At 39.7% G+C, this 12,506-nt stretch overlaps 1 protein-coding gene across 1 annotated transcript in view; it reads right to left on the bottom strand.

Annotated features, from left to right (window-relative positions):
• The window catches only part of vta1 (vesicle (multivesicular body) trafficking 1), a 40,892-nt gene extending 28,876 nt beyond the window's left edge, over positions 1-12,016 (bottom strand). The window contains exons 1-3 of the mRNA XM_008397140.3: positions 11,814-12,016; positions 4,943-5,037; positions 1,462-1,589 (exon numbers count right to left, since the gene is read on the bottom strand). Of these exons, the coding sequence (XP_008395362.2) occupies positions 1,462-1,589; positions 4,943-5,037; positions 11,814-11,904 (314 nt within the window). The 5' untranslated portion in view covers positions 11,905-12,016. The remainder of the gene's footprint in view (positions 1-1,461; positions 1,590-4,942; positions 5,038-11,813) is intronic.
• Between the last annotated feature and the right edge of the window lie 490 nt (positions 12,017-12,506).

Here is a 12,506-nt window from a genome sequence, read left to right on the forward strand (position 1 = left end):
GGCCACTGGATGCCTTCTCTCCATAGCTGACAGAGTCCAGGTTGAGACGGCTAAAAGCATCAGAAATGGCATCTCTCTCTCGGGACACCTGACCTTTGACCTGCTCCAAGCAAGGAAATGGGACATTCACCCCACCTAACTCTGCCAAAACACAATATCTTTTATAGGTAGGTGCAGTAATGATCACCAAAATGCTTGTATATGTGTGTAGTCGCTTCTGTAGCATATTTAGGACCTTATACACTGACCTTCTGAAGACTGATGGACTTTATGGGGAGCAAAGTCTGGTCCTGATGTGATGGAGTCTCTCTTGTAGGGTTAGGGATTATGTTTAAAGGTATGATATTTATGGTTAGCAACATACTGGCTATGGTAGAGGTTAGTGTTTGGGTTGGGCATAAATGAATGGAAGTCAATAAAAAGTCCTAATATGAATAGAAACACAAGCTTGAGTGTTTTTGTGTTCTGTTTAATATGCTTCATTTTCCTCTTTTGCCTTTTTTAATGTAAAAAGGGTGATTGTTCTTTTTTACATCATGTACAGATCATTTGTAAGGATAAGCTCAATTTAATGTGGCCACGCTCTTCTTTCTTTTGGCACCATCTGTACAAAGGACTTTAGCTGCGTTTCCATTATAAAAGCCCATAAACTTTTGTCTATATTATGCTAATGTTGGGAAAAAAAACACAATTTTCCAATTGTGGTGTCTTCATTAAATAAAGTCAACTGAAATCACATGAATAAGTTTGTTCACACGACAAGTCATTAAAAATCTGGCCACGCCATCGTCCTACGACCACTTCCTGTTGTCTTCGTCTCTCCTGCCAGTAACAACGTCTGGTTGTTGGTCACGACTCGTGTGATGCAGAAAAGGCATTTCCTAGCGCGAAAACCTTTTAGTGAAAAATTTGACTTTTCCTTTTCAAAATTGCTGCGTTTCCATTAAACAAATTTATTTTTGTAATTCCAATTTGTGCAACTACACGGTCAATGGACACACAGCTGCAGTCCTGGAAGTATTGAGCTGCCCTGTAATCAACTGTTTTGTGTTGTGAAGGATAAATGGAGTAAAAGTCTCCAGACTGCTGCATTGAGCCTCACGTATAAGCTACAGTAACCCAACACGGCTGTTTACATGTAGACCTGAACATGTGGTCTGAAGTGAAAAGTCTTCGCATGAGTCACCGCCTGTTGCTAGGAAACAAAAGGTTCAAAAGACGTGAAACATGAAGTCATGCTGCGCGAGAGCGTGTTGTGTCTGAAAGCCGTGAGGATAAAACGCAGCCAGATGTGGCGGTGGTTGGTGGCGTAAACAGCTGGACAACAAACAGACATCTGCTTCAGAAGCAAACTGTGCTGCTCCGACAGCCAACGCATCATAATCAAAGTGTTGACATCGAGGAGCAGCCCGGCCTGCGCCGTCTCGTCCCCACCAATCGTCTTCTCTGTCAGTTCCTTACTTGTGGAAACGTTCTGATCTGTCCTCGTTGTCGGCGTACAGGAACAGCTTTAAGGCGTAGTTTTCGATGTGAGCGTTGCCGACCACCTCCTGAGTGATGGAGTCGTTTTCGCTCAGCTCCTTCTTCATCTGCAAAACAAACGTCACACAGTCGGTGGAGAAACTTGGCAGAAACGCTGAGCTTAGCTTCCTGTTGGCTGATTTGTTGTAATCTGGTGTTTAACTCGCAGATTAAAACCGTTTGGTTTTACATATTGTAGTAAAGATTAAAAGAAAATAATCCAGAACCTTTAAGAACTGCTTTCTCCAAAGTGAGCGCCACCTGGTGTGACATCAGGCTCATGTTTTCTCCAGTCCTTTCAGCTCCATTCTTTCTCTCTGTTACCGTGTCCAACAGGGCTTCAGGTTTCTAGTAAAAGCACTAAAGAAACCACTCTGGTTTCCCCCGGTAGGTGGACCCTGAGAGGCCTGAATAGATGCTCTGTTCTCTGGTTTGATCAGTGGACGTGTTAAGCAGCACAGGAATGTAAAACCATGGAGGACGACAAAGAACCTGGGATCAAAGGAATCTCATAAACTCTGTCTTATTCTCTGGGTTCCATGTTAAGCTCATGTTTTATCAGAAAAAAAAAACACCTTCACTCTGGAAATGCAAGAATAGTCAGATATTTTTAAAGGCCATTTAGGATGCTTATTGAAATAAACATGTGAAGTGGTGGAAGGTGAAGGTCACTTCTTCCAAACTAAGACTGATTCTGAATCACGGAACCATCAACATCAAGAACTTTAGCTTTTACACAAACTCCTTGGACATGTCTGCTCTTTTTTTATATATTTCAGGTCATCAAAACAAATTAGAAGTAGATGTTTTGAACAAATGCAAAGGCACTTTTGGTCACTAAGATTCTGAGCTCAGTTAGCAAGATGCTAAAGCTCAAAGAAACTGATATTGCAACATTTTGACAACAGACTGTGCAGTGGTAATGTTGAGGTCAATGTGATGACTGAATATCATCTTGACAATATTTACCAATAATATGTTTTACTGCTCTAGCTGGAATATTAATGATAAACATTTAAGAGGAGAAAATGTCTTCAGATTTTCCTCCTAATCGGTTAACTATCTTTTGATTAACTGATTAATAATTGGATATCAAAGTTCTGGGTAGAAAACTTTGACAGACAAAAAAGGTTTTTAATCCTAAATGCAAAATGTATATACATTTTATATACATTATGTATTTATATGCACAATTAGTTGATTTGGTAATGAACTAATTTGATTACCAAATTAGTTATTGAAAGCTAACAATGATATCAAGTTGTGTGAGATGAATTTACGTGGACTGAGAACGCAGCCTTGAGGAACTCCACAAGTCATATATTGTAGTTCATATTAATAAAAATGACAGTAGTGTATCCAATGCATCACTAAAAACAACATGAAATGAGACAGAATGGTCTTTCATGAATGTATTGAGATGGATTCACCTGTTAATCAGAGTCAAACAGACGTCAGCAGCTTCAGCTCTGGAGTGAAATCAGCTTTTAAACAAATGATTTCTTCCTCCCCAGGGAGAGCGAACCCTCCGAGACCAGAGCCGACGATGACAGAGCAAAACAGATTTAATGAGTCCAGCTGCGCCAGTCAGCAGGGAGAAAGAAAGCTGCGATGGCTAATGCGCCGATTCATTTATTCTCTAGGGAGATCCCAGCAGACAGCTTGTATTTGTAAAACTCTTTTAAAGGCAGGGAAAAGACAAGAAGTCAGCTTCAACTTTGATGAGATGGAAACATGTCGGATGCGTCTCACTTCTTCTACTCAACCCAGATGTTCTTAGTCCTAATTTTAAAAGGAGTCCGTCGTAGCTTAGTGATGCATTGTGAAACTTAAGACCATGCAGCACAGCTGAGGACGGTTAATGAATCTGAAAACTGAAGAACTGCATCAAAGCTGAGGAAGTGATTCTGCATCCAGACTGACGTTATAAAGTTCTCCAGAGCTTCTGTAAAACTGTCTCCAGGGTGAACGGGCTCTGCTTTAATTGGCTCTGAGTGATTAATAAGGAAAGTCCTGCAGCTCTTCTTCTCTCCTGCTACACAGACCAGGTTTATGTCCGGTTTAAAGATCTGCCAAAAGCTTCTGCACAGAAACTCTAGAAATGTGGAAACGTTTGGGTTGACGCTTGTTTAAGGTGATGAAATTGTTCTTTCCTGCACCGTCTGCATCGCTAAGGCAGCCGGTCTCATCGTTTCTCCAAATATCTTTTACAGAAACAGATACGAAGGCTCTGAACAAGAATTTTAAATAATCAGGATTACTTAAAACAACAAGTTTAGAACATTTATTGCAGAACAGCATGAATATTTTACCTGAATCTTCCCTTAAAACAACATTTTATTCAAATATAAAAACTAAATGATTTCTAATAGACTGGTTTTATTACTCAGTCATATGTGTATGATGGTCACACATACATGACAGTTGTGTAGTTTACTACAACTACTGGTAATTTATTTGCCAAGTCTGAATATTAGGAAAATGGGCGAAAAAATTATTGAATGTTATGATAAATAATAAATAAAAGTGTTTCATAGCAAACATAAACCTCAGATAAAGTTTATTCATCTCTTGGAAAATAAAAATGTCCGTCTCAACAAGGTTTTAGTGACTTTTCTTATTCCTCATCTAAAAACAATCATAAACTGGATCTCAGGCACAGAGAACCTGAAAGCACCGTACTCAGACAATCAGGAGACATTTACTGCCGTCCACTTAGTTCTTTGCAAAATGCATATTGCAAGGGCAAATTGTTGACATTTTCTTAGCTCTATTATTTGTGAACAAATACAATGTCCTCTTTTTTTATCTTTTTTTTCACTTTCCTTATTTTTTCCTTTCCTTTTCCCATTTTTCTTTTTCTCTTTCTTATTTATTTTTTCCATTTTCCTCTGTTCTTCACCCCTTCTTTCTTCTTTGAAAAGAAAACATTTCCCCTAAAATCAGAGGTCTTGCTGCGGACCGTGTGTTTCTGTTAGTTCGAACAGGTCGTAGAGTGAAATGGACTCTCTCTGACCTTTCTGTAAAAGCTGACAGTCTGACCCCAGTCGGCATTTCTTGTTGATCAAACCAGAGCCCTGACTCCATGACTTATCATCTGAAGAAACTTAGGATTTTAAATTGAAATGATCAGAAAGAGGCATAACATACTGCAAAGTGGAAGGATTGCATATAATATACAACATAAGTGACGCAAAAAGTTAAAAAGGATGATTATGTTGGTTCCCTCTGTGGAGAGGAGATGAAGGAAGACACAGCCTCCTGCAGAGCGTAACAGCCTGCATGCCACCATGAAGCTCTGATCTTCAGCTAAAGTGCAGCTAATGGCAGGAATTACCTGCACTTTGCCAAACTACCCGTCCCTGGAAGCCTAGATGGGATCACACACACAGGGAGGAGGAAGAGGAGGAGGAAGACTCACCGTCTCCAGCTGGTCCATCAGCTTCATCAGGAACTTCCTGCAGTCTGGAGTCTTGCTGTCCAGCTTCATTCCGGTCTGCATGGCGTAGAGACGACCTGCAGGAGGACGGACATGTTCACAAAACTTTAAAAAACTCGGCTTTATCCTCCATTAGTGGCTTCGAAAGCCAGGAGAGAGAGTCACAACTCCATTAACGAGTTTTCAACGCAACGCGTTTAACCATTTTGTTTCAAAATCAAACATTCATTTCAGATAAATTATCTTCTAAAGGTGAATGATTATCTACTTTCTGAAGAAAAATTAATTCATTTGACCGTTTTTTTAAAAGCTTTTTTTAATTCCTGTAATTTCTCAGGAAACTTTAATAGATTTTTTTAAGATATTTATTATTACAAAAGTAAATTAACACAATTTTGAAGAGTTTTTTTATTATTTCAAGGTCTTTTAAATTTTGCTTCTTTTAAAAATATCAAGTTTTCAGAGGAAATTTGTTTTTTTAAACCTTAATTATTTCAAGGTATTTTCTTTTATAAGACTTTCTACACAAATATTTTAAAGGACTTTAACTTTCAGAAAATCACACTGACTTCATGACCTGTATTTTCTAAAGCCATTTACTTTCCATTGTTTTCTTCAAGGAAAACTCTTTAAAATGTAATCTTTTAAAATCACATCATATTTTTATGGCACAATTCCTTATAATGTTTCTTTTAATTTCTAAATCTGCATTACTTTATTTTCAGTAGGATTTTTCAAGGTAAATGTAATAATTTCAGTGATTTTCTTTCTTGTTTTTAAATCCAGATTTTAGCTTCATTAATCTATTCACTGGATTTTTAAGTTTCCCCACCAGAAAATCCTTTTACACTGAAATAAAAATACATTTTCCAACATTTACTACCAGTGAAGAACTTTTATTTCTGTCTGAAAAATGTTTTGACAAACTTTCCCTCAGTCCCCGGAGATTTTTATTTCCAAAAGTCCCGTTAACGTCACAGATCTCCCATTTGCTGATGTTCTGGTTCAGAGGATTTTCACCGTTTTTAGCCGTTAATTCTGCATTTATTATATTCATTAGCTAAAGTTTTTCCTGCCTGCAGGTCATCTGGCGTTAACCAGATGCAGTTTGGTGGACAGAGACGTTCGACTGGTCAGTTAAATGTCTCTGTCGTGTTTTGGGTCGTCTCGTTGCCGTCGGCAGCGCTTTGTTTTCAGCGTCATCAGAACCAGCAACCAGCAGAACAAAGTCCCGTTTCACGGGCCGGTCAGCAGGACCTGCGCTGCTCACAGCTTCCAGAACATGGATGCTGCCTCGCAGCGCAGGAAGCCGCGCACAGACAAAGGCTTCTTCTGTCGCAGCAGCTGGACGGCCTCCCACTCGTCCCATTCCTCCCAGTCTGCCCAGTTCAGCCCTCTGCTGGTCAGCTTACAGGAATCTCTCTTAACTCGCGGCTTAGAAACCAGCTGATTTTTGTGTTTTCTGGTTTTCTCTGAGATGATGGCGTCTCAGCATCTCAGTTCAGGACGATGAAGACTTCCTGCTGCTGCTGACTACAGCTCAGATAAAAATGGAAACCGCTTTAAAGCTGTGTGAGAAAGGCTAAAAACTGTTTTTTCCTCCACAGCAGGTGTGAGACGCAGCACTGCAGAGGCAGGACAGAACCCGTCTTCATCCTGAGAAACATCCAGCCAGAAACAGAAACGCTCTGCTGATCAGCGCTGGTGACTTCAGCCTCGTTCTGCTGCCGTTTCCTCCTCACTGACGTCCAAAGCAGTTCAGAACTTTTTAATGTCAAAACTACAAACTTCTCCAGGATAATACATTTTCCATTTCTTGAAGCTTGAATAGAAAAGCTTAATCTTTTAAATTTATCACAAATATTTCTGCAAAGATCAGGATGGGTGGGTGGATGGATGCACAAGCGAAAGGACAGACTGATAGATGAATGATGAACTGATGGATGAAACAGGAAATAAAGTTTAGATTATTTTTCCACTTCTTTTCTTTTCTCCTCCTTTCACATGGAAAACACTTCAACGATATTCCAGAATTTTCCAGGCCGTTTCCAGATTCTGCTGAAGCTCTAGTTAAAAGATGGATATGAGGAAACGGATCGAGTTCTTCCTGACTCTGGAACGGTTTCCAGAGGTCCATTAGCTCTAAAGAACAGCCTGGACGGTTCTGACCCACATCTTTAAACCCAATAAGGTGTTAAATCGGGTCACACCATGAAAGCTCATAGGCTGCACAGTGAATCAGCCCAGCAGCTGCTTCCACAGGCATCCAGTCGCTCTGAATTGGGTTCATATTTGCAGAGTAGTAAAATATTTACATTAACGCTGCCAAAGTAAAACCTGACCAGAAATCACACGATCAGAGCATCAGAACCAGCCATAATTCACAAACACTGGCAGCAAAACCAGAGCTGGAGCCATTAGCAACGTCAGCGACCCAATCAGTGTGAAACGGTGTCTGTAACGCGGCCAAACAGCCGAGCTGCAGGTGAGTTCTGCAGAATCAGTACAGCTGAATGAATCATGGTTCTGACTGCAGCTGAAAGCGATCGGACCGCTCCGAGCATCAGCTGGGTCATCTGCAGGCTGACACGCTGATTAAAGGGATGGATAAAAGCCTCAGGACTCTGATGAGAGTTCTGATCAAACACATTCCAATCGGACTGGTTTTTCTTTCTGCGTTTATGAAAATGTCTCAATCACTTCTCCAGTTCTTCCTGAACCAGATCCAGCTGCCTCATCTGTAACCGATGGTGCATTTACTGTCTGGGACACGTAGGAAATTCAAACTGCTTGCACATCACGAGCAGATCTGAGTGGAAACTAGACTGGAGCTCGTTCCTGAAGCTGCTTCTGTCGTAAAGCCTGACCGTCTGCAGAGAGGCGGCTCAGAACCCAACGAGTCCCAGCTGGCCCAGCGGCCCAAACACGTGGCGCTGCTGACCTCCAGTGGCCTGGCGCCATCACTGGGCCACGTCTGACCCACATCCAACCCAAACCCGAGACCTCTGCTGGACAACATGGTGGCACAGGGAAGGAATTTAACTTTGGTTTTCAGAGCAACAGATCAAAGTATAAATATGTAACCTTTACAGGAAACACATAAACAGCATAGCAGAGGCATTTATTTTAATAAAGTCAGAAAAAGACGGTTTCATGTGACAGAGCAGAGTCTGGGGGAGAAATCTGTCTCTGCAGCGCCACCTGAAGGTAAAAGTTTAAACAGTTTGTGTCCAGGATGTGTGGGGTCTGCAGAGAGTGTATTCAAAGGGTGAGTTATGGGAAAATATATTGATAAACTACACATTAAACTGTTAAAATATGAATAAATTAGCATTCAATGAGAACTTCTTAAAGTAAAATAATACTGACCATGTTTTCACATGAATGTAATTTATCAGAATACAGATTAAAAACCGCTTTTACAGAATTAACAACTAATAAAACAATATTTAGGCATGCAAATTTTTTTTAAATTTTTTATTTTTTAAGCCTGGTTCTGTCAGGAGGAATGGACCAGAACTAACTAATGTGAGAATCGTGTGGATGAAAACCCAAAACATTTAACTCAGGTCAGACAGTTTAAAAGACAATCATCCCATCCATCCATTTTCTTTCACCGTGATACTGAAATAATTTTGATGAAAATGACTAAAAAAAGTCTAAAAAATGTTCGTGCTAAGTTTTCTGGCTTTTAGCAAACAGAAAATAATTGTAGTAATTCTGACCCAAGTTAAAATGATTTAACTTCAGACAGAATTTTTTTTTTTTGTTTATGTAAAATTCTGATTTCAACTGGGTATAGAAAAGACCGACTGAAAAATAAATTAAGACGCTTTTAGAAAATTACCAATCAAACTTGAAAGTTTTTCCATTTCTGAGAAGCAACTTTTCCAATAATGACAACAATCACCAAGCATTTCAAAGACTTCAAAGCTTCAACCGCATCTGCTCAGGAGTGGAGCATCAAATACGGAGTCCTCTGTCTGAGAGCACTCACAGAAATTACTAAATTAATTTCCTTTTGATCCCAGGATGCAGCTCGGTGAGTCAGAACCAGAGGAAGTGGAAACAAACGCGAGGTCACAGCTGCTGATTCAGGATGGTTCAACGCCGAGTGACTCAACGTTCCGGAGAAATCTAAAGGTTTCCTCAAACGTTACACAAAGCATGAAGCACCTCTTCTTTATTATTGTAATTATGTTTAAAGGGAAGTTTAAATTCGCCAGAAACTCGAGTCGATCCTTCAGTCCAGCCTGTTTGTGGTTGGTCGGATCAGCTTTGATAATATTCCAATTAAATCTGGACAACATTCTATTCAGTAACTTCCTGTAATGTTTCATGTGTGCAAACAGGACCCAGCCTTAAAACTCACTGCTGCACCTCAGACTGACAACGTTACTCAGTCACAGGGTGTGTCCAAACTCAGTCACTGTATCTCTCAAAAGACCCGGCCGACCAGATCCTTCAAAAGATGCAGCCTCTGAATTTACACACACCTTTACAGGAGCTGGCGGTCATCAACGCCCATCAATGTGTACGAAGTCTTTAGAGGTCATTCAGGATGCTACATACTTCTGAGTCAAATTGCAGGAATCTTAAAGTTTTTAAACCCCTTTAACTGTCAGCCACCAAGGTGGACGAGTCAGGATCAGTAAACTTTATTGTCGCTTCATTCCTCTTATAAATTTATCTAATAATTATGAGCATGGACATCTGGAATAAATAATATTTGTCAATTTATTTTATGAGTCTTTACTTTTGATTTGTTCAGATTCAGAGGTAATTTTCTATTATCTACTCAGTTTATTTCAAACCAAACCAACTTTATTTATAAAGCACTTTAAAAGAACCACAGCTGATACAAAGTGCTGCACATTAAAACACAACATAATAAAAAAAATAAAAACTTACAGTTTAAAAACAAAAACATACAATTTAAAACTAGATCCTGCTGGGGTTGAAAGCCAAGTAAAATAGATGGTTTTAAGACGAGCTTTAAAAGTGGACAGTGAAGGGGCGTCTCTGACCTGCAAAGGCAAGTCGGTCCATAACTTTGGGCCGATGACAGAGAAGCTCTGACCCTCTGAGCTCCTCCTGGATCTCTGTACCTCCAGGAGCAGCTGATCTGCTGACCTGAGAGACCGATAAGGTACGTAGGGGTGAAGAAGCTCAGAGAGGTCAGCCGGGGCAAGATTATGCAGTGATTTAAAAACAAACATAAGAATTTTAAAATGAATCCTAAAATATACAGGCAGCCAGTGAAGTGAGGCCAGGTCAGGGGTCAGGGGTCACATGCTCCCTCTTTCCAGTTCCTGTTAAAAATCGTGCAGCAGCATCTGAACCAGCTGCAGACGTGAGACCAGCGACTGACTGACTCCCAGATAAAGTGAGTTACGGTAATCCAACAGAGTCGAAATAAAAGCCTGGATCACTGTTTCAAAATGGAAAGAAAAGATTTCACTGACGCCAATCGCCTTAAATGATAAAAGCTGGACTTAACCACGGCTCTGATCTGGCTGTCCAGTTTAAAATCACTGTCCACCTTAAAACCAAGATCTGTAATAACAGGTTTAAAATAAACCTCCAAGGGTCAAAGGTCAACAGAGGAGGACTCACAGGAGCCACTGGGTCCAAACACCATCACCTCTGTTTTCTTTTCATTAAACTTTAAAAAGTTCAAGGCCAACCAAGCTTTAATATCACCTAGACATGCCAGGAGATGTTTGATGGACATCCTTCTGCTTCAGGGGCAAATAAATCTGATAATCATCAGCATAACAATGAAATGAGATCTGATGTTTCCTAAGTATAGAACCCAGAAGCAGTAAATACAGAGAGAAAAGCAGAGGGCCCAGAATTGAGCCCTGCGGGACACCATAAGGCATTGAAGCTGCAGATGATTCAGAGTCACTAAGTTTCACATTTCAAGTAAATGTTTTGTGACTTAAGTAGTTATTATAAAACAGCAGGAAGTTATTATGCTTTGATCAGGGGTCATAATCTGTCATATCTCATAAGAGCAAACAGGAATCAGATCCACTTTAAATTAAATATGAGTTCATTACAAAACCTTCAGAAAGTAAAATGTAATTAATTGAATTTAACCTGTGATTTCAGCATTTTCATTTAACTTTAGATCTTCTAAGTTGATGCATCAATTTTGAAGAAATGTCACAACTTTCCCACATTTTTTTACATAAATACTTAATTTTTTCCAAAACAAATTGTTTTTCAGATGAATTGTACAGGATAAATGTCCAATTAAACGCTGTAAATGACTTAATGACGATCAGCCTGGGTTCTGGACAGCCTCCTTTAGAGATCTACTGGACATGAATAGAAACTGTGAGCCGTTTCTGTTTTGTTTTGTTGAGGCTTTAACGCACCACCGTAGAGGGGTTCGGTGCATTCCTGCAGGTTGAGCCATCTGCGGACAACCTGAACCTGCTGGACAGGAACTTTAACCTGCTGCGTCATTCTGACACAATGGTCACCTGTGAAATGTCTGACAGACTTACAGACACTTGCTCATGCCAACAGAAACGTCCCAGAATATATATAGTCATTTATAAAAGTCAGAATTCAGCCTAAAGTTAAGAATATCACGAGAAACCTTCCACCTCAAACAGTAGTCAGTATTATGCTACGGAAGCGTTAGCCTTCTCCTAAAGTTTGAACTGCTCAAACGATAACCTGTCACTAACAATTAACTATTTTTATCCCGCCGGTGTTTATCACTAAGGAAATTTCGCTCTAAAACACTTTGAATAAAAGTTAAAGCCAAAGCAGAGCCGCCCCGTTTCCAAGTAAACAAAGCCGAGGAGCTAACAGCTAGCATTAGCTGAGGACTTACAGTAATAAGTCACCACCGGGTCCCGTTTCTCATGCTCCTGAGCGGTCCGCAGATGGTGCTGGATGGCTCTGAGTTGGGCTGGTAAAGCCATGAGGGTCCAAAAACTCCTCCAAAAGACACAAACTCAGGAGAAACGGTCAGTGTTGATGTTAGCAGAGTGTTTGTGTCGCTTCCGCTTCTTCGTCCAATAGGAGGCGGCCGTTCAATCGGCAGGGATGACGTAAACCCGTAAAGAGGGGAAGATCACGTGACCAATTCTCGTGGGCCTACGTCATGAACTTACTTGAAATTTACATTTTAAACGATTACCTCAGTAGATAGACTTTTTCTATGGAGGACCAAAATGGACATAATAATAAATAAAAGAATAAATATATATCGGACGTAAATAAATAAAAGAATAAATATATAAATAAAAGAATAAATATATATCCAACATAATAATAAATTAAAGAATCAATATAAAAATAAAAGTAGAAATATATAAATAAAAGAATGAATATATATTTCCATTTGCTGTATTGTTTTCTGTATTTATTTCTCTATTTATTTCTGTATTGTTTTCTGTATTTATTTCTGTATTGTTTCCTGTATTTATTTCTGTATAGTTTTCTGTATTTATTTCTCTATTTATTTCTGTGTTATTTCCTCGCTGTATTTGTGCTTCGTCTGTATGCTAATGAGGTGGACTGG

This window comes from Poecilia reticulata, chromosome 21 (genome assembly GCF_904066995.2).
Source record: "Poecilia reticulata chromosome 21, P_reticulata-male-v2, whole genome shotgun sequence".
Classification (NCBI taxonomy): domain Eukaryota; kingdom Metazoa; phylum Chordata; class Actinopteri; order Cyprinodontiformes; family Poeciliidae; genus Poecilia; species Poecilia reticulata.